This window comes from Panicum virgatum, chromosome 5K (genome assembly GCF_016808335.1).
Source record: "Panicum virgatum strain AP13 chromosome 5K, P.virgatum_v5, whole genome shotgun sequence".
Lineage (NCBI taxonomy): Eukaryota > Viridiplantae > Streptophyta > Magnoliopsida > Poales > Poaceae > Panicum > Panicum virgatum.
Window position 1 is genome coordinate 59,782,508 of NC_053140.1, and position 20,140 is coordinate 59,802,647.

Sequence of the window (20,140 nt, forward strand, 5' to 3'; positions counted from 1 at the left end):
ATTTCACATTCTTGAAAAATACATGTGCGAGAGGCACCGTCGCGAGCAACGGCTCCGTGCTGTTCCTCTCCATCGTAAGCTACTGGAGACCCGTGCGATCGATTGGAGGGCGTCTACGTGCCTTGTGGACAGCCACGATAGCCTGGTGCCGTTTCTAGAGCGTGTCCGCCGAGCTGCGGCGCTGTGCTCATCCGGCGTCCTGCAAACCTGCCGCGCGGGCGCGGCAACTCGTGAGAGACACAGCAGGCAGGTGCTCGATCGAGGCGCGTCGACTTCCGGCGGGGACATAGAACCGTGCCTGCGCTAGGAAGCGGGCGGGGGGCCTCCTCGGTGGGTACAGCGGCATCGGCGGGCATGTCTGCTTCTTCCTCGGCTGTGACGGGCTCCGATGACTGACAGTCCTCAGCACACGCCGAAGCGCCAGCCGGGCGTTGAACGCATCCATCCGAGCGAGCACCGCCACCAGCAAGCACACGCTAGTGCAGCTCGAGGCCGGTGCCCGTGCCGGCGGCGGCCTGGCGCGCCGAACCGTGGTGCCGCGACGGCGCCCTCCTGTCCACGACGAAGCAGAACGATGGCGCCGCCTTCTCCCTGCTGGCGCTCGGGAACACGTCTCGCACCGCCTCCCGCCAAGGATAGCTGGCGGTGGAGGTCAGGGCGGCGTGGCTGCCGTCGATGGCGCGCGCCGGCCTGAACCTGGGCGGGACGGTATTTCATTTGCCGTCCGGGGTGGACGGTAAATGAAATACCGTCCACCCGGCCCTCCCTCGCCCGTTGGATCGCAGATGTACGGCCGGGATAACTGCAGGCTGCGAAGGCCCCTTTCGTCTTCCTCTCGCGACGGGCCGCGCGTCCTGCACCCTCGATGACACGCCGACAGAGGCAGGCACGATCGAGCTGAGACGACGGAGCAGGCAAGCAGCAGCAGGAAGGCATCCACCGCCGTTCCGCTAGCTAGCTAGCTAGCATTCACATAAGCTAGGATTTTGGGGACAGCGGCATGCCGAGGAACAGGCAGTGCGGTGGCCGTGGCGTCCGACGAGAACGCTGCCTCCCGCCGGCTTCTCCTCGGCCGCCGCGTGTGCGAGCAGCCGGCGGCCGTGTGCGGTGGCGGCGTCCTCGAGTGGCCCCGGCCGCCACCGACGCATGCCCATCTGCTGGTGGTGGCCCATGGGCCATGGCCAGGACCATGTTCATTGCCTGTTCCTCGGTTTCAGAGATCGAGCATGCAGTCTCGACGACGGCCGGACGGCGGAGGTCGGATTTCTCGAATTAAAATTAGGACTTAATGTTACGGGATGTTTTGGCTCAAGGAATTTGTTCCTGATCGTTAGGACGAAGAATAGCTAAGCCTATGCCGCCGCCGCAATTGATCCCTGGCAATCTGTGCGCACGGCGCACGCGCGTCCCCTCCTCGTCGCCGACACCGCGCACGGCGGGACGAACAGTCATGCCGGCCCCCGTAAGCGTGGTGCCGCGACGGCGTCCTCCTATCCACGACGAAGCAGAACGATGGCACCGCCTTCTCTCTGGCGCTCGGGAACACGTCTTGCACCGCCTCTCGCCCAGGATAGCTGGCGGTGGAGGTCAGGGCGGCGTGTCTGCCGTCGTCGCGCCGGCCGGCCTGAGCCTGGGTGGGACGGTATTCAATTTACCGTCCGGGGTGGACGGGAAATGAAGAGTAAAGTTCATCACTGATTCCTAAATTTGTTTGGCTATGTTGTTTTAGTTTCTAAACTTGCAAATCGACTATTTAAATCCTCAAACTTGTTCATCTCGATTATCTTGCCCTTAAACTTATTCGACCGTGTCATCTCGGTCCCTAAACTTAGAAATCACTCGTTTAGATCATCAAACTTGTTCAGTTGTGTCATTCCGGTCTCTAAACTTGATTTTGAGTCTCATCTATGTCAAAACAATACAATCTAAATACTTTATATCAAAAAATAATTCATAATTTTTTCATATAATCTCGAATGAAGACAAACTTTATATCAAAATTGTAGCCCTCGACACGATATATAACTTTGTAGTTGAAAAGTTTCTGAACTAAAACTGTTTAGGGTCCCATAATATTACTATAAGTTTATAGATTTAGAAATTTAAAATGAAATTTTGGACACTAAATGACTTCAAATAAAAAACTTTTCAACTACAAAATTGTAGACAGTGGAGTGCTATAATTTTGACATAAAGTTTATCTTTATTTGAGTTCATAGAAATAAGTTATGAATTATTTTTTAATATAGAGTTTTTAGATCTCTCTATTTTGACTCAGATGAGACTCAAAATCAAGTTTAGAGACCGGAATGGCACCACTAAACAAGTTTGAGGATCTAAATGGATGATTTTTAAGTTTAGGGACCGAAATGACACAACCGAACAAGTTTGAGGCACTAAACGGTCGATTTGCAAGTTTAGGGACCGGAATGACACAGACGAACAAATTTAGAGACCGGTGATAGACTTTACTTGTAAATGAAATACCGTCCACCCCCGGAAACCTCTCTCGGCCGTTGGATCGCAGGTGTACGGCCGGGATCTGCGAGGCGGATAACTGCTCTGCCTAAGGCCCTCTTCGTCTTCCTCTCGCGGAGCAGGAGGCCTCCGCGCGCACTCGTTGCCTCGCTTCACCACGACGCCGGCCCGGGAGCGCCCGTCGCCGTGGACGCCACGCCAAGAATGCTAGAACCGCACACGCACCTACCGGCCGGCGCTCCTCGGACATGACTCTTCACCACTCACCTCTCACCACAGGCCATGCCGATGCGTAGAGGTCGGCTCGTCGGCATTTTGCTTCGGGCTCAGGCGCTACTCCACGCTGTGCGTGCAGCCTCAGCGACGCGGCGAGCCCCGTGGGCTCCTATGCGCTCAACGTCCTCGTCTCCAGTAGGCTCTAATAAGGTGCCGAGGCGGTCCGGCATCACGGCGGGGCGCTCCGTGCCGGCGGCGAGGACGCCGCCGGGCAGGGGAACCCGAAGGCAGTTGATCCTCCATCCATCGGCCAGGGCACAACCAGAGGTGGTTGACCTTGGCTTCTGCGGCGCTCTCTCCAGTCCACCTCGTCGCGATCTCTCGCCGCTGCTACCTACGCCAGCGAGCATCACCGGAGGCGTAGCCTCGTACGGGAACAGCGACCGGTCAAGCGCGAGAGGATGCAAAAAAGAAAACAAACGGTATGCGCCGGAAATCCTGGCCGCACATAATCCATCCGACGCCTCTCAGGCAACCCGGGGTGGACGGTATTTCATTTACCGTCCACCCCGGGCGGTTCTTGAAATGCCGTCCGCGCCTGGCGTCGGGCTGCCAGTCGCCACCGCCCCCCCGGTCGACATCGTCGGCGCAGCGGCGCAATCCTGGCCTCCGCCTCGAGCTCCCCAAGACCTCAGCAAACGTGCTGCTGCACGAGGGGTCACGTGTGCTGGCCGATGCAAGGACGCCGGCGGCCCGGCCGGCTTCTCCTCGGCCGCTGCGTGTGCGAGCAGCAGGCGGCCGTGTGCGGTGGCGGCGTCCTGGAGTGGCCCCGCCAATCCGCCATCGACGCATTGCCCATCTGCTGACTGCTGGTGGTGACCTATGGCTAGGACCAAATTCAATTGTTCTGTCACCCTCAGACGACTCGCCTGGGCAACGTTCCCGTTCAAAGCTCCCTTGAGCTACGCCGCCGCTGAGAAATCATGTAGACGTGTGCGAGCAGCCGGCGGGCTTGTGCGGTGGCGCCATCCTGGAGTCGACCTGCCGACGCCGACGCATTGGCCTTCTGCAGTCTGCTGGTGGTGACCCATGGACCAGCATGGCCATGGCAGCAATCACAGCGAGAGAGGAGCAACACAGACGATGGAGCTAACACGGGTAGCAGCTGGATTCGTTGACATTCCTCAGCGCACGCTGAAGCACCAGCCGCGCGTTGAACGCGTCCATCCGAGCGAGGAGCTCCACCAGAGCGCACGCTAGTGCAGGCGCAGCTCAAGGGCGGTGCCCGTTCGTGCCGGCGTCCTCGCACCAAACCGCGGTGTCGCGACGGCATCGTCGTCGTGTAAGCAGAGCGATGGCGCCGCCTTCTCCCTGGCTCTCGGGAACACGTCTCGCACCGACTTGCGCCTAGGATAGCTTGGGGTGGAGGTCGGGACGGCGTGGCTGCCTTCAATGGCGCCGGCCGGCCTGAGCATGGGCAGGACAGGAAACCGTCCACCCCTTGGACAGGAAATGAAATACCGTCCACCCCTTGGGCCTCTCCCGTCCGTTGGATCGCAGGTGTACGGTCGCGATCGACGGGGCAGATCACTGCAGTCCGCGAGGGCCCCTTTCGTCTTCCTCTCGCCACAGGCGACGGGCCGCGCGCGTTGTGCACTGCACCCTCGACCTCGATGTCTCGATGACACGCCGACAGAGGCAGGCACGATCGAGCTGAGACGGCGGAGCAGACGAGCAGAGGCAGGAAGGCATTCACCGCCGTTCCGCTAGCATTCAGAGCTAGGATTTTGGGGACAGCGGCATGCCAAGGATCGGAACACAGACAGTGTGGTGGCCGTGGCGTCCGACGACAACGCTGCCACCCGGCGGCTTCTCCTCGGCCGCCGCGTGTGCGAGCACCCGGCGGCCGTGTGCGGTGGCAGCATGCCGGGCCGGGCCCCCTAAGCACACCGTGCGTGGTGTTGCGGCGGCGCTCAACCATCAAACCCGCCCGTCTGGGCGAGAGTACGTCGCTCCATCACGCGCCGCACCTCGCGGTCGCCGCCCGTGAAGTGGCGTCACGCCGCACGCCGCCGCCGCCGCGACGGGGTCGACCACGCCGGCCGGTGCAGACCGTCGACCGCGCCTTCTCCCGGCCTGCGAAGCTGGAACACGTCGCGAACTAATCTAGCAGCACGAGTGCTGGCGGTGGAGGTCTGGACGGCTTGGCCGTCGCCAATGGCGCCGATGAGATGGCCCAAGAGTGGACGGTATTTCATCTACCGTCCAGGGTGGACGGTAAATGAAATACCGTCCACCACGAGCCTCTCGGCGCCGTTGGATCGCAGTTATAAGGTTGAGATCGACGCAGCGGGTCACGGCACGCTGCGAAGGCGTTTTCGTCTTCCTCTCGCGACGATGTGCGAGCAGCCAGCGGCGACGTCCTATAGAGGGGGCCCGCCGCCGACGCATTGGCCATCTGCTGGCCCTGCCTTCCCCTGCGCGTCCCCATCCCATCCTCCTGCGTCCGGGAGGCGCGACACGGAGCTGCACTTCCTCGAGGCCTGCTTCTACCGCCGGCCGGATCGGAGCGGGGACGCCTCCTACCCTACCACTGCCGCGAGTGCGACGAGAGGCGTGGCGGCGGCTGCGGCGGCCTGTGACATCCGCTGCTGCTCCAGGGGCGCCACGTTCGTGCTCAAGGAGGTGGACATGGCCATCGTCGCCGACCTCGCCGTGCTGCAGCGCCTGCCGGCTGCCGTGGATTGTCGGCTACGGGAACGCCGCAGACCTCGCGCTCACGGGGCGAAAGAAATCACCGCCATGGAGGCCAAGGAGATGGGCCTCGTCAGCAGGGTCTTCGATTCCAAGAAAGACTTGGATGCCGGTATTGCAAAGATCGCCAAAGGTATACATATGCATCTCAATCTGTTCTTGGTTCTTCATAGGCAACTTCTTATGGTCGTTCTTGCTTTGCTAAATCAACCCCCATTAAAATGTGCCAGATGAACTAAACAATCTCAAGTTTACAACGTTATTGGGGGGCATCAGAATATAGAACTTTAAACTTTTCAAGGAGCTGAATTGCTGAAATGCCTTTGGATGCTTATGCAGTTCATATGTATAGAACTGAAAGCAACAAATGCACTGGTGCTTTAGAAAGCACCTAGTTGATGTCTCCAAGGGACACCCATGTGACGGTCTTTGTGTTCAATGATTGTGGCCATAGATTACGGTGCTCATTCCTCTTCTATAATGAGAAAACAAAGTTCTCCTACAAATTATCAATTTGGTGTTAAGCATGTCGAATTTCAGATTAGTGATTTCTTAGTTCATCATACTAGGTTAAACTGCAAATTTTCATGAGCACACACATGCATGACCTGTTTTTCAGTTTGAACTGAATTTGGCTTATCATTTCAGAGATAGCTGAGAAGTCGGCATGGGCAGTGATGGGAGCCAAGGCTGTTTTGCTGAGAAGCAGGGATGTGACCGTAGAATAAGGCCTGGAGCATGTAGCCACATGGAATGCGGCGATGCTGAGATCTAACGATCTAAAAGAGGCCATCAGAGCCTTCCTGGAGAAGCGGAAGCCTGTGTTCTCCAAGCTGTAATAATCAGATACGATACCCCTATGTGTCAGGAAGCGAAAAGATAATAAAGTGAGTTATTAGAAGCAGTCGTGAAGTACCATCTGTGGTTACAATAGGCGAAACATCCATTCTTGTTGGGGAGCAAAGTAGGATTGAAGTTAATTCAGTTGATTATGTCAGATGATCCCAGGGTGTTCCTGCTTTGTTGCCTGTTCCAGCTTGTACGCAGAGTCATTTCTTCTGCCATCATATACGACAGTGGATATCCAAATTCGCTCAATCCCCCAGATGATTGATTGTTCTTTCCATTTTGTCAGTCCAAGCATTACAAGGTGAAGCTCTTAACTCATGGTGTTGTAAATGGATACTGAATCGGTAGATCCAAGAAGCGTAGTACCCTGCTTTTCATGAGCTATTTGGCCAAAAGACTCATCAGCATGACCAAGGTTGCAGCATATTAAAAATAAGCAATAGGTATCCTCAAAAAGAAACAAAGAAAAAAAATCTTAGCTTGTGGGTGCTCGGACAGAGCGATGTTCATTAACTGCGAAGGTCAAATATTTGTTCACAACTAACATCCAAAGCCAAGCAGTTCAAACTGTTTCAGGTCTACAGAGCCAATATATACAGAAAAAATCAGTCACTGCCAAACTTGAGACGTCACAAACCAACTGCTTCAAACAACATACAGGAAAGACATCTCAAACTAAGAGAAATGAGAAACTTAAATCAGGAAACAACCGCCATACAGGTCATGAGTCTATAACATTAGGGACCTCAAATCTCAAACCAAACAACAAATTAGCAGCAAACTGACACTAACAGCCCTGAGCCTCTCACTACAGCTGCTTACATGGTCATTACCATCATCGACCGGCTTCAACTCCCCAGCTTGTCCGCCCAGGGTTCATCGCCGAGGAGCCTTGCTCTTCAAAGCCTCCTCCAACAGCGAGAGCATCACGGCTGAGATCTGGAGATGCACTACGAAACCTACCATCCTTGTCTTCCAACAAGTTGCTCAGACCTGCTCCTAAATCACCAATCTCAGCGGCCATCCTTGGCTCATCCCAAGCTACTGGTTTTCTACCCATCTCAATGTCACCGACAGCTCTCCCCATGTTTGGACTCATGAAACCATTGGTCGCACGAGGCCTTAGACCATGCTCCTGTGGAACCCTGCCACGGAAGTTGTTCTTGGAAGGAGGGATGGGTGTAAAGAAGATCTCCTTGATGTTTTCAACGACCCCCCTGTTGTATGGGTTGGCTCGTTGATCATAGCGATATCTGAAGTTCTCATATGTTGTCTACAAACGTTGAAGGCAACTGATTAGGAAGTGGCACAACATAGTTGCCATGCAAGACTAGAAATATATCCTTGTGGGAAACAGTTTTTACCTGATTTGTGCTCATGAGGTACAAGTGGAACACAGAGAGGCCACCAACAAACCAAACCGCGATGAATGTGTAGATGATTAGAGCAATAGATGCAGGGGTCTTTGACATTGCCTTCCAAATTGTTATCTGCTCTGCATTTCTGATCTTAACAATGTACACCCAACAGAACCCGAAAACATAAAGGCAGAGCAGAGTTGTTGAGAACACAAACATATAAAAGAACCTGTAATTCCTCTGCAAAAAATAAGAAATGCTGCCTGTAAGATATTTGAAGTCTTTCACAACCCATTAAACTTAAGCAGTAGTGTAGGCATTCTAAACAGCATAGCTGCTCTATATTTTAACATGAGAGGCGATAAATGAATATAATCAAAGTAATTAATGATGAGACAGCAGGCAATACAAGATTTTAAATGAAATGTCGGGCAAAAGATCGTATACAAACAGCAAGGAATGCCATATACAGACAAATCAATATAGGTGAGAAAGCAGACAGGTTTTTATGAGTCACATATGTTAAGTTAATGAGCTTACCAGTCCTATGCACTGTCCAACCCATGGGCAGTGATGGTCAAAACGTTCCACGCAGTTGTTGCAGATAGAGCAATGGGAGCAACGAGGAGGCCTGTACAACATGCAAGTGTCACAGTATTTTGTCTTCACAGTGACTCCATTGACAACAACATCCTTCACTCGGGGCAAACGCAAAGGTGGAGTCTGGTTAGCCCCAACCTCTGCATTGCCATCAAAACCTTCAGGTTCTGGAGGATGTGCATTGCGAGGTATGATACCAGGATCTCTCCCAGAAGTTAGAAGCAGAAGACTCAGATCCTGAAAAATGCCACAATGATTAAACAAGTTAGAGGATATGTTATATAGTTTTTTTTTCTCTTTACCAGCATGGCCATGATGGAGATAGATTTGTCTATGTGTCAAATTAAAAGATTGGACTAGGACCAGAAAAACATGCTTGGTGCTACAACACTGCAAGTTAAAAGGGTACAACAACAAGGAAAAAATGTTTTCTTGATATCCAACTCGGTTGTATTTATATAGTCAGGAATCACTTCTATTAACACATGGCCTAAAATAAAGGCAGATTTCATTTTGATGCTGTTAGGAGCAATTAAACATGACAGTTCACAAGAACTATATCATCAGATGAGTCAATTGCATAATTAACAATCACCAAACAATAAATACAAAAGCAGAGTTGGATATTTCCTATCTCTGATCACAAAATGGGAATAATATCTGTCGGAGGATTTCTCCAGCCGGGTGGCGGATTACACCCGCCTAATCCTAAGAGCAGGATGAGTTTGGGGACAGCCAAGGAATGCTCGATCTAGAGGCGTATGAACACGAAAAGCACACAAGGATTTAGAGTGGTTCGGGCCGCCGGAGCGTAATACTCTACATCCATTGTGTGTTGTATTGCCTGTGCTCACAAGAGATTGCTCGAGAGTGGTTCTAGCTGGTGAGCTGAGAGTGTGTGTGAGAGAGAGAGTCTGAGTCAACTTGTCATCCTACCGTGCGTGCTCTCCCTTTTATATGACCAAGGGGAGCACGTACACTAAGCGGGGCCCCGACATGTGGACCCGGCGATATATTATCTTACAACGTACGAATCTTCTGACCAGGCGTGGTCTTGAGTTGTCCTGTCGGAGTAGAGTATAGCCTTTGCAGCCGCGCGTCGAGGTCATGATGAAGCGCCGAACTATTGACTCAGTCCACTGTAGCAGCGTGTACTGTTGCTCCAGTCAGTAGCTGATCATCATGACTCATCGCCCATGTGCGCGGCGCTGAGTCTTTAATGATTGCCTTGGTAACTGACGAGCCGCCTCGGTAACTGGCGGGCTTACCGTGTTGTCATTTGTGCCTGTCCAACCCATCAGAGGGCGGCCCATGCCCTGCTCTGGCAGTGCACGCCTCAACCACCATCATTTAATGCGGCAGGAGGGCTAGCTTCAGGCGGAAGAATCGCGCCTGTGGGACACGTGGCGGCACCGGACCCAGGGGTCGGCGGCCGCGCCCACAGGGGGACGTGGCGGCTCCGGACCCCTGCCCGAGCGGGGAGCGAAGGTCCGGAGGCCTGCGCCTGTGGGACACGTGGCGGCACCGGACCCGGGGGTCGGCGGCCGCGCCCACAGGGGCACGTGGCGGCTCCGGACCCCTGCCCGAGCGGGGAGCGGAGGTCCCGAGGCTTGCGCCTGGCTGGCTTGATGACTCAGGCCTCCTGGAGGTCCGGCTTCCATTTGTAGAGGCCCAAGTCCGGCCCGCGGAGGTTCGGGACCTGTCCGCAGGGGTCCGGGCCCGTGGTCCGTGGTTGCCGCTCCTGAGCGCCTTCGTCCTTGTCTTGTAGGAGAGGGTACCCCTATCTGAGTGTACCGACAATATCCTTTAATGATATCCAAAACTCAGTTGCATTTATATAATCAGGAAACACTTTGCTATTCAACACGACAAAGGCAGAATTTTGCCATTTGATGCCACTAGGAGCAATTTGTCATGATGCCATTAGGAGCAATTTGTCATTCTTAAATTGTATGTCATCTAGCGGATCACTTGCCCAATTAACATGCAATGTATAAGAAAGGCAAAATGAAAGTGGCAATTTACTGTTTCTAATCATATATTTTGAATGTAGTTAAACTGAACCACATATTCATGCATCAACCAGTTAGATTCACAATACACCCATAGTTTCAAAAACTGAAGCTGTCAGCTTCGTTAAGAGTCAGCTAGTATTCCAGTAGTTACATATATTAAGTAGTAGAACTACACAACCCAGGAAAATCAATGGAGGTGGTGATTTGGAAAAATATCAAGAATGATACTCACATATGCTGTGAACAGAACTACTGCAATCATTACCGACAATCCCATGCCATAAGAGAATTTATCCATCAATTCCCTTGCAACGAATGCACAGAAGATCGATACAGGCGCAACAATGAGGAACATGGTGACAAACAAGGATCTTGCATCAGGACCAAATATAAACCTCCCCTGAAGGAAAAACACCTGCAAAAGAATGGAAGCCACTTTTAATCACACTTTCCATTTATGTTACCACAAAACAGCTGAAGATCCCGTAAGAACGAACTTTTCTCAAGACACATCGCCAACTTTTTGTATGCATAACTCAGTCAAGAAAGAAGAGGCGCGGGGAATCATTCTGTGAGCTGTAATAGGTATTCCGTGGAAGGATCATTAATGCACTAGTACTTAGCCCTAACACTCAGGTTTTCTGTCATGGACAAAACCACAGGCACTTAACCTGTCCCAGAACCTACATTCTGAGGTACAAAATCATAAAATAAATGGGAAATTTGACTAATCATTTTTTTCTGGGCCAACAATGACCAGCCGAATTCACCAAGCTCAACAAGGGAATTCGAACACCTGCATACGACACAGGTCAATCTAGTACGGGTCCCTAGAGAGAAAGAAACAGTTAATTTGAGCCGCCATTTCAAGAACGCGCAGATCCACACCACACACGCACCGAAGAAGCTAGGGGAGGGAGACAGGCATAGAGGGACAGAGATAGAGAGAGGAGGGGCGTTCCGCTCACATTGCTGCCCTTCCAGGCCTCGTACACCAGCGGCCCCTCCGCGCCAGCGCCAGTGCCAGCGCCGGCGCCGGGCCCGGCGCTGGCGCTCGCTCCGTTCATCGCCGCCGCCCGCTCAGCCGAGAGTCGCCGTCGAGATCACGGCCCAGATCACTACATAGCCGGCGGCGCGGCCACCTCCCTCCGCCCCCCGGGATCGCCGCGCCGCGGGTGATGTCAGCACGCAATGCCGCCCCCCCGGCGCTGCGCCGCCGCTGATATCGGAAGCCAAGGGGGAGACAGGAGAGAGAGACAGAGAGGAGAGATGAGACCAAATGGAAAGGGGCTCTTGTGTAGTAATATGCTATGGTCCCTTCTCGTTTACCTTTTGCAGTGAAGCCCTCCAGAGTTTTCTGAATTCCGCTCGCTGCACGCTGCAGTAAGCAGCAGAGCGCCGCCATTTGCGCGACGCTCAGTACTCAGTGGAGGTAGCTTCCCCACTTTATTAAATACATATATATAGTCCTATTTTCTGTTTAATATAAAATGGTTTTGTGTCAACTTTCCGTGTGCAGAAAGTTGTTTGATTGGGTTTAGCGCGGCTGAATTCGTGCTGGCAGGCAGGAGATTTTGGGGCAAGTTGGTGAACAAAGCTTAGAGGGTTCGTTGCTTTTCGGTTCAACTGCAGCTGCAACTGTTTGTAGTCAGGTCAAAGGAAAATCAAACGCCCCCTTCCTCTGCATGTTTCAGGTGGAATCACGTGGGCTGTGCAGTATTAAACTACTCGTATTAACTGTCACGTCAACTTTATAAAAAAAACGAATGTATGCATAAAGTACTAAATGAAATTTATTTTCAAAATTTTTTCAAGGATGGGTGTAACTTTTCGAGACGAATCTAATTACAGTAATTAAATATCGATTTGCTACAGTGATGCTACAGTAATAGTCCTCTGATCACGCGGTCAAAGGCCTCATTAGATTCGTCTCGCGATTTACACGGAGGGTTGTGGAGGTGATTTTGTAATTAAACTTCATTTAATACTCCTAATTAGTAGTTAAAGGGGCAAAAAAAATTCATGAAATTTTTTCCACACCAAACCAAACACGACCACTACTAGTAACTGAAAAATTGAAAGGCTGGGGAGGAAAAGTAAACGATTTTGTATACGATGCCCATGGCTCCATCCACATAAAGGTAGCACAGCAAGGTACTCTGGTTGTGCGATCATCGCCACCACGAGTCTAGTTTCAGCAAAAAATCGCGCTCCCTGTGAAGTGAAGTGATCACCAAACTTGGAAGCAGAGGAGAGTAGGAGACTGCCAGACTGGTTCGAGAGCGATGAAACAGTCATCAATCAGCAAGCAAATTAGGATATGATATGGCAAAAAAAAAAAAGAAGAAAAGGAATGAAAGGCAATCATCATCAAGCGCAGGGTGGGTGTGAAAATGCGAAACCAGGCTGAAAAGCGTGGGAGCCAGTTGGCCGCCGCGGCGCATCCCATCTCGTCTCTTTTGACAGCCGGCCATGGCCACCCGCTCCGCTGTGATGATCCTTCCGTTCCTTCCCCAACCATTTGCACTGCCCCGATCCGCTACTGTATCGTCTTGATATCTGGAAGTATTGACCAGCCTGGACCAGGAACTGTGTGCTTTCTTTCTTTTTGAGAGAGAGAGAGAGAGAGAGAGAGAGAGAGAGAGAGGAACTGTGCGCTTGTGTAGCAGCAAGTGGATTAACTCCCATGTCGGCCCAGTGGTTTCAGTGGGCCAGGACGCATGATCGGAAACCAACACGGATTGGCTGGGCCCAACAAGGATTGGGCCGGCAAGAAACTCTAGTTCCATCCAGCCAGAAGAAGGTTGGTTACCCCTCTCAAAAAAAGAAAAAAGAAAAAAAGAAGGTTGGTTACGAGCGAGAGCATTTTGTCTGCTACCGAGCCGAAGTGGAAAGATAACTTTTTATTACGTGTTTTTTTTTGCCCGTGTCCTCCTGATGTGAGCGACGCACCGAACCCGGAGTGCAGAGGACAATACGCACGCAATGTGCTTTGTGCAGGAGCTCAAGTTACCACTCATTCCCTCCGCTCCACGGAAACGACGACAAGGAAGGCAAGGGCTGCTGCCACGGCAACGAATGAGCTGGTGGCACGTTCCGTCCGTCTCGGCGAGCGGCGGCGGATGGGACGACGACGACGGCGCCGGGTGGGCGGTCGCGCGCGCCGGTGGCCCAGATGAGATGATCCGCCGAGGCCCGAGCAGAGAGAGCTCTGCGTGCGCGCCGGCCGGGCCGGAGCAACCCCGCGGCGAGGTGCGCGCGCCCCGGCACGAGTGCCTCGGCACAGCCCTTGCCCGGTGGGTGCGCGGGCTGTTGCCGCTCCGTACTACGCGTACGGGCGATGCGTGCGGTTCATTCTAGGCGACGCGAGCCGTCGGATTGGATGAGAGGTTGGTTGGTTGCTCATGCGCCTGTCCTCCTGTGGTCACTTCCCCGCAGAACGCCCCTGCCACTGCCAGGCCGCCACACGGCGAACGGCGTGGCGCGGGGGCGCCGGCGCCTCCTCCGGCGACGGGCGGCAAGCGCTCGTGGGCACTCCGGCCGCCCCCCACCAGCGAACTCGCTTGCTTGCCGAGCGGGCAGGGTCGAGCGATCGAGCAAGATGTTATTATGTTTACCTGTTCGCTTCAACTAGTTAACAGTATTTTTCTCTCGCATTAAATCAGCACAAGACTTTTTTTAAAATAATAAATCAGCACAAGTCACCAAACAGCCAACAATTCTTTTCTCTCATAATAAATCAACACCAGCTATCAGCCACGACACCGAATAAAATGGTTACGTGTAAAGGCGTCGGCGAGATCGTCCGTGCACGCAGGGCCATGCCGATGCCACGCCACGCCCATGGCGCACGCAGGGCTATCGTCCTCGATCCCCTTCCTTGCCCTCGCCTCCCTTCTCTGGCAGCAAATGCAAAGGCGCCCGACCCCGAAAGGCACTGCAAGAGCGTGCCCCGAAGCGAAGCGAAAACCGCGGCTGCGCTGTGCCGGCCCTTGCCCTGATGAGTTCAGCAAACCAGAGCAAAACCTGCGCCTCTTCTTCCTCGTGCTGACAGCACAGTGCATTCCCTCCTCCTCACGTTCACGCACAAGGACTCTCACGGCACAAGGACTCGAGGAGGATTGTCTAAGAACTCTTTTGTAACTCTTTTGAGACTGATCCTTGTTTGAGGCATAGAGTCTAAGAACTCTTTTGTAATTTTTTTGACTGTAGTCATTCGCATGTAAATGATCAAAACTAAAACTTTTTTCATGATTAAAAAAAAAGCTTGCTGACACTCGAACGAGGGTGCGCGTGGCTGGTTCATACAGATACAGATACAGCTTGGCGTTGGCGTCGGCGTTGGTCGGCGGAGGAGAACAAAGAAAGAAAGGCGACGACTTCTACTCTTTCGCCTTGTTCGGCTGGCGGATTCAGCCGGATTCAGCCAGGCATAACAGTATTTTTCTCTCACGCAAAATCAGCCCAGCCATCAGCCAACCAGCCAGCCAACAGTATTTTCCTCTCACGCGAAATCAGCCAGCCATCCAGCCAGCCAGCCGAACAAGGCATTTGAGTTCTTGTCTGCACCGCACCGCTGCACGAGGGGTGTCAGTAACTTTTGATTCCTTTTTGGACGCGCAGCGCCGTGTGTTGAATAGAATAAAGTAGAAAAGATTATAGTAGAATGTAAAATGTGGGGATCCAATGTAGGCGCGTCGAGTTAGGACGTAAGGTTAACAAAAGGCAAGCAGCCGCGGACGGTGGCCATGGCGTGGAAGCTTCTCCTTCTCCTCTTCGGGAAGGCAGCGAGGAGGAGGCAAGGAGGAAAGCCCGGGAAGAAACCGCACGGTCGTAGTACCTCGAAACCAGAGAGAGCACAGACAGCAGCGCACTGAACTCAACTAACTACTACCTAGAGATGACACGAGGTTCAAGGTTCTTTTAAAAAAAAAGAGAGATGACACGAGGTGCCTTGTTCCATGGGGCTGGGCAAATCGAAACCCAAACCCATAAAAAGATTAGTGCTTCTACTCATCTTTGCAAAAAAGAAAAGGAAAAAAACTGCTCTGAAACAGTGCTGCAATGCAATGCAATGCAATGCAGAGCTTGAATTGCTTTGCTGCACAGCAATGGCCATGGCCATTGCCCTTCAGTTCTCCCACGGTCACGGGACACTGTCCTGGTCCTCGTGGCAGCAGCTGCCTTGTGCGGGAGGGGAGCCGTTTCGTCGCAGGAGTAGTAGGAGACTCCGAAAAGGAAGGGCGAGGTGATGAGAGGAGCCAGGGGCAGTTGAGTTTGAGGTTGAGTCCGGTTCACGCCACCGCGCCCGGCGCCCGGCGCCCGGCGCCCCCTATAAAACGGCCGGCCCGACGCCCCCGTCTCCGCTCCTCCACACGACGAGGGGACGCCGTCCGCGAGATCCCACCACACCAAAAATCCCGCCCCCAATCCCTCCGCCCGCCGATCGCCGCCGCTGCCTATCCAATATCCATCCGGATCTCGGGTGGTCCTTCGCCGGCGATGGAGGGGCGGCCAGGTGGCGCGTGGCGGGTGCAGGGGCCCGCCGGGGCGCCCGTCGCGGGGCTGCCCATCGGCTTCCGCTTCCGCCCCACTGACGACGAGCTGCTGCTGCACTACCTCCGCCGCAAGGCGCTCGCCTGCCCGCTCCCCGCCGGCATCATCTCCGACGCCGACCTCGCTCGCCTCCACCCCTGGGACCTCCTCCCGCCAGTGCCAGGTATCAGTCACACCACTCCCCGTCGCTCTCTCTGGCGCTCGATCGCCACGCCGCGTCCCTGCTAACCGCATTGGCACTGATCCGAGCTTCACCGTGCCGGCCCGGTCGCAGCAGGCGGCGGCGCCGCCGACGCCGACGGGGAGCGTTTCTTCTTCCACCGCCCGGCCACGCGGTGCTGGCGGAAGGGCGGCGGCGCGGCGAGGGCTGCCGGCGCCGGCGTCTGGAGGCCGTCCGGGAAGGAGAAGCTCGTCGTCTCGCCGCGCTGCAAGCGCCCCGTCGGCACCAAGCGGACGCTCGTCTTCTGCCGCGGCCGCGCCCGCGGCGCCGCGCGCACCGACTGGGCCATGCACGAGTACCGCCTCCTCCCCGCCGGCCTCCACCCCTTCCACGGCTGCGCCGCCTCCGGCAGCCCCACCGCGGCCCATGTAAGCGCGGCTGCAGCATTCATGATCCAGATGGTATATATAACCACCTTTGAATCGCGACGGCGGCTAATATAATTGCTCTTTCGTGGTGAATTGATTCAGGTGAGCTGCAATGGCGCGGCGGCCGACTGGGTGGTCTGCCGCATATTCAAGAGGACCAAGCCGGCGGTGCACCGCGGCAGGGATGATGATGATGTTGATGCGGAGGAGAGGCCTTCGTCGCCGTCGTCTGCGTCGTCGTGCGTCACCGACACCTCCGAGACCGGCGACCAGGAGCATGACGACGACGAGGAGAGCAGCAGCAGCAGCAGCAATGGCGAAGGCAGCAGCTGCAGCGTCGCCTCTAATTGAGAGGAGTAGAGTTGACTAGGCCGTTAATCACGGGCGCCATGTTCTAATGAACGCGCCCTCCCGTGCCGGCCCTTCTGATGTCGTAGGAATCCTAAGCACCTAGTAGTAAGCAATAGAGAGAGAAGAAGATCGAGCTCAAACAAGAAAGAAAAAAGAAAAAGCAAATCGCTTTGCTATGTTTGAGCTCGTCGCGAATCCAGAGTGTTAATTAGCGAGAAATTAATCAGTTCCCTTTTGGCAATTAATCATCATTTGCTGTGTCAACGTCCTCTCCTCCCAGAGTTCATCTTATGTTGTCCAGAGTGAAGTGTAAACCTCACTTATTCCCCCGGGCTCTATGCTCTGACGCATTTCCCATCCTCTTTTTGATTTCTTGCTGTCACCGAACACCTGTGCCAACTGCGAACCAACTGCAGATAACTTAAGCAGAAATGGAAAGCTAAGCATGCCAAGCTCCACAAGGAACTGATGCCCCAGCATTGCAAGACACAAGCAGAGACCAACCCCCACAGCACAGCTTCAGTGCAAGGAACAGCAAGACAGGGGATATGTACAAAGCAAGAATCAGGCACAAAAAGGGGGAGAGAATAAAGGAGAGGATTTGAGCTGGGGGAGAAAGGCAGGCCAGAAAGGGCAGTGCACTTAGGAGGAGGGGAGGGGATGCAGAAAGGAGACGATGATAAGGTTCCTGATACTCTCACTGATTGCCAAGAGGCAGAGGCGAGATACCTTTCTTCCTCCGGGGGCCTTGCTCTCAGGAATAAGAAACCTGCTGCTGGCGGGAGGAAGACGAAGACGAATAGGAATAATCTCGGCGTAATACTGATGGCGCTCCGGTCCGGTCTGGTCCTGGCCCAACTGCTGCAGATGCCCAGCACAAGCAGCTAGCTCTGCTCACCTCGCGCCGCTTTGAATAGAATCAAATCGAGGCGAATATTTGCTGGAGCGGGATGAAAGATTTGGGGGAATTGTTCCCGCGCACTGAGGCGGCTGATTCACACGGTCGCTGTCCCTAAGTAAGAGCTAGAGGCAGATACGTTTCTGCAACCGGTGGCTCCCTCCGTTATTCACCGTGTTGTGCCGGTGGGTAGGGCTTCAGTGCTACAATAATTCCTTCTCACACCACTCTAACTTTCAGCCATCAGCCAGTTAACATTGTTTTTTCTCTCACCTTAGCGGTTCCATTTGCGGTCGGGGAACGCCATGTCGACATGCGATGCAGCTTGGAGGGGATCGCGGTGGTCATGACGCACGAGCGAGGTCACCGCCGAGCTGCTCCGGTGATGCGAGCTGCAGAGTGAATGCAGCCGGCGTGAAAATGAAGTGAGCGGCAGCATCTGAAACTGACCTGACGAGTGTGTAATGTAACCGCTGCTTAGCAGACAGCACCGGAAGTTTTTCTCTTTTTTTCTTTTTTTTGAAGGAAAAACGTACGTGTATTATACCTCTACAGTACCGTACAAGGACCAGTACACGTACAAGAACCAACTAGAACCGTATAGAAGGGACAGCTGTCCATCGACTTTTACACAGAAGACCCTAGAAAAAAATAAAAATTACAACGAAGTCCAAAGGATCTTCAGGCAACTCCGTCAATCCCGTCCGGCATCGTCGCCGCCGCGCATCACCAACAAGGGCGGAGCAGCAGGAGATGGCGCAAGCCATCACGACCAGGAAAAGCAACACCCGCAGGCTTTGACAAGAGCCGCAAAAGATGGAGACTGCTTGAGAACATCGGCCGGGGACACACCCCTTGTATCCATGGCCCTTGAACTGAACCGCGCGCCGGCGAAGAACGGAGCTCGACCACCAGCATATCCTCCTCACAACCACAGACCCAAACGCCCCCCTTCTAGTAAGCCCCACCGACACCAGAGCCGTACCTGACTAGAGCGCCGGGGAGCGGACTCCTACGCAGGAGCCGACAGCATACGACGGCGACCTCGCACCAGCAAAGCGACCACCCAACGCTGGGGACTCCTCCCTCACAGCCCCTTCAACGACGCCGGAGTGAGCGCCGTCAAGATGAGGACAAGGACGGAGGGATTTATTCCACACTGACATCGCCGCCGCCACCTCGCCGACGCCGACCGGAGACGAAAACCTAGACCTACTAGGACCTAATCTACACCGCGCGGCATGGATCCACCGGTTCCTCCCACAGCCAAGGCCCAGAGGGCACCCGGCGGCGAAGAGGACCGGTGATCCTGCCGGCGGGAGCACGAATCGCCACCGGACGCCGCTCTCAACTGTAGCACTAAGAGAGGCTTCTGGAGAGGAGAAAAATAACCGGAGGTTTTTCTTGGCTAGAAAGGAAGCTGCACAGCTGCTCAACTCTGACGAATCGCTGTCCCCATGTTGATTTCAATTTTCAACCACGGAGAAAGAGAAAAATCGCTGCCATGACGCAAAGACACCTCGCAATTCGACTTTTGATGATGATGACGACTTGCGCCGCAGGCTCTCTCCTTGTCTTTGATCAGGGTTCAGACGGGTGGGGTTCTTGGGGCTCTGGACCTTGGAGGCCGGTGACAGCAAGTCGTTAACAGCTGGTCAGCATCGGGGAAACAAAGAGAGTCAAAGCCGTACTGATTTGGACAGTAACAGGGCCATGATCGGGGCGGAAATGGTAGCATCATTATTCATTCGTCAAGCAAGACGCTGCTGCCGCACAGGAGGTTGCGGGTTGCCAATAATTCAAGGCAGCCGTCGTCAGGCGCAGAGGAGGTCTCTCTCCTCTTTCTTCCCTGCAGGCAGCACCGCAGCAGCAAGGGTCGATCGATGAGACAGCGGCAAATCACACTGCAGAGATCGCCATCAATCGCTGGACGGAGCGGACAGATTGATTCTGCACGGCTCCCCGGTTTCAATGCGGCCATGCGGGTACAGCGTGTCCTCCGCCCCGCGCCTCCGGCGGCCTCCGCTCCCTTCCCTTGCCCGCGGACGCGACGCAGCTCGGCGTCGCACGGACGGGGTGACAAGGCCGAGGACGCAACAGGGCCACATGAGGGGACGACGCCATTGGCCGCCGGAGCAGCAGCCATGCCCATGGGTGTCCACGCACTGCACTGCTGCCGGCTGGTGGGCTGCGATCAGGGTTTACAAAACCGGTGGGAACCGGTCCGGTTTCCGGCTAAACCGGACCGATATACCGGTACTGGATCCTGACAGTTTGGCCGGTCCGGTCGGTAAATGAAACCCTGGCTGTGATGGCGACGTGCCGGTGCGGCCCTCCTCACGCAATGGGGCGGGCGACTCTGGCTGTGTTTAGTTCCCGTTCCCCCCAATTCTTCCAAACTTTCCAAATTTTTCATCATATCGAAACATTGAATATATTAAATGATCCATGTATGAAGTACTAAATGTAGGTAAATA

At 54.2% G+C, this 20,140-nt stretch overlaps 3 protein-coding genes across 4 annotated transcripts; 2 read left to right on the forward strand and 1 right to left on the reverse strand.

The window, feature by feature from the left end:
- Nucleotides 1–5,057: 5,057 nt before the first annotated feature.
- On the forward strand, nt 5,058–6,546 carry LOC120709123 (delta(3,5)-Delta(2,4)-dienoyl-CoA isomerase, peroxisomal-like). Its single transcript, XM_039994653.1, has 2 exons — nt 5,058–5,581; nt 6,097–6,546. Exons 1-2 carry the CDS (start codon nt 5,092–5,094, stop codon nt 6,174–6,176), a joined length of 570 nt encoding a protein of 189 aa, XP_039850587.1. The 5' UTR covers nt 5,058–5,091; the 3' UTR covers nt 6,177–6,546.
- Nucleotides 6,547–6,802: 256 nt separating this feature from the next.
- On the reverse strand, nt 6,803–11,555 carry LOC120709124 (probable protein S-acyltransferase 7). Its single transcript, XM_039994654.1, has 5 exons — nt 11,239–11,555; nt 10,503–10,685; nt 8,196–8,492; nt 7,662–7,895; nt 6,803–7,570 (listed from the first exon to the last, which is right to left on the reverse strand). Exons 1-5 carry the CDS (start codon nt 11,335–11,337, stop codon nt 7,133–7,135), a joined length of 1,251 nt encoding a protein of 416 aa, XP_039850588.1. The 5' UTR covers nt 11,338–11,555; the 3' UTR covers nt 6,803–7,132.
- Nucleotides 11,556–15,586: 4,031 nt separating this feature from the next.
- Nucleotides 15,587–17,029, forward strand: LOC120709127 (NAC domain-containing protein 83-like). 2 transcript variants are annotated; one of them, XM_039994656.1, is made up of 3 exons: nt 15,587–15,989; nt 16,104–16,414; nt 16,517–17,029. In XM_039994656.1, exons 1-3 carry the CDS (start codon nt 15,773–15,775, stop codon nt 16,763–16,765), a joined length of 777 nt encoding a protein of 258 aa, XP_039850590.1. In that variant the 5' UTR covers nt 15,587–15,772; the 3' UTR covers nt 16,766–17,029. The 2 variants fall into 2 exon arrangements, with proteins under 2 accessions (XP_039850590.1, XP_039850589.1); XM_039994655.1 differs by having other exon boundaries at nt 15,609–15,989; nt 16,101–16,414.
- The last annotated feature ends 3,111 nt before the right edge of the window (nt 17,030–20,140 follow it).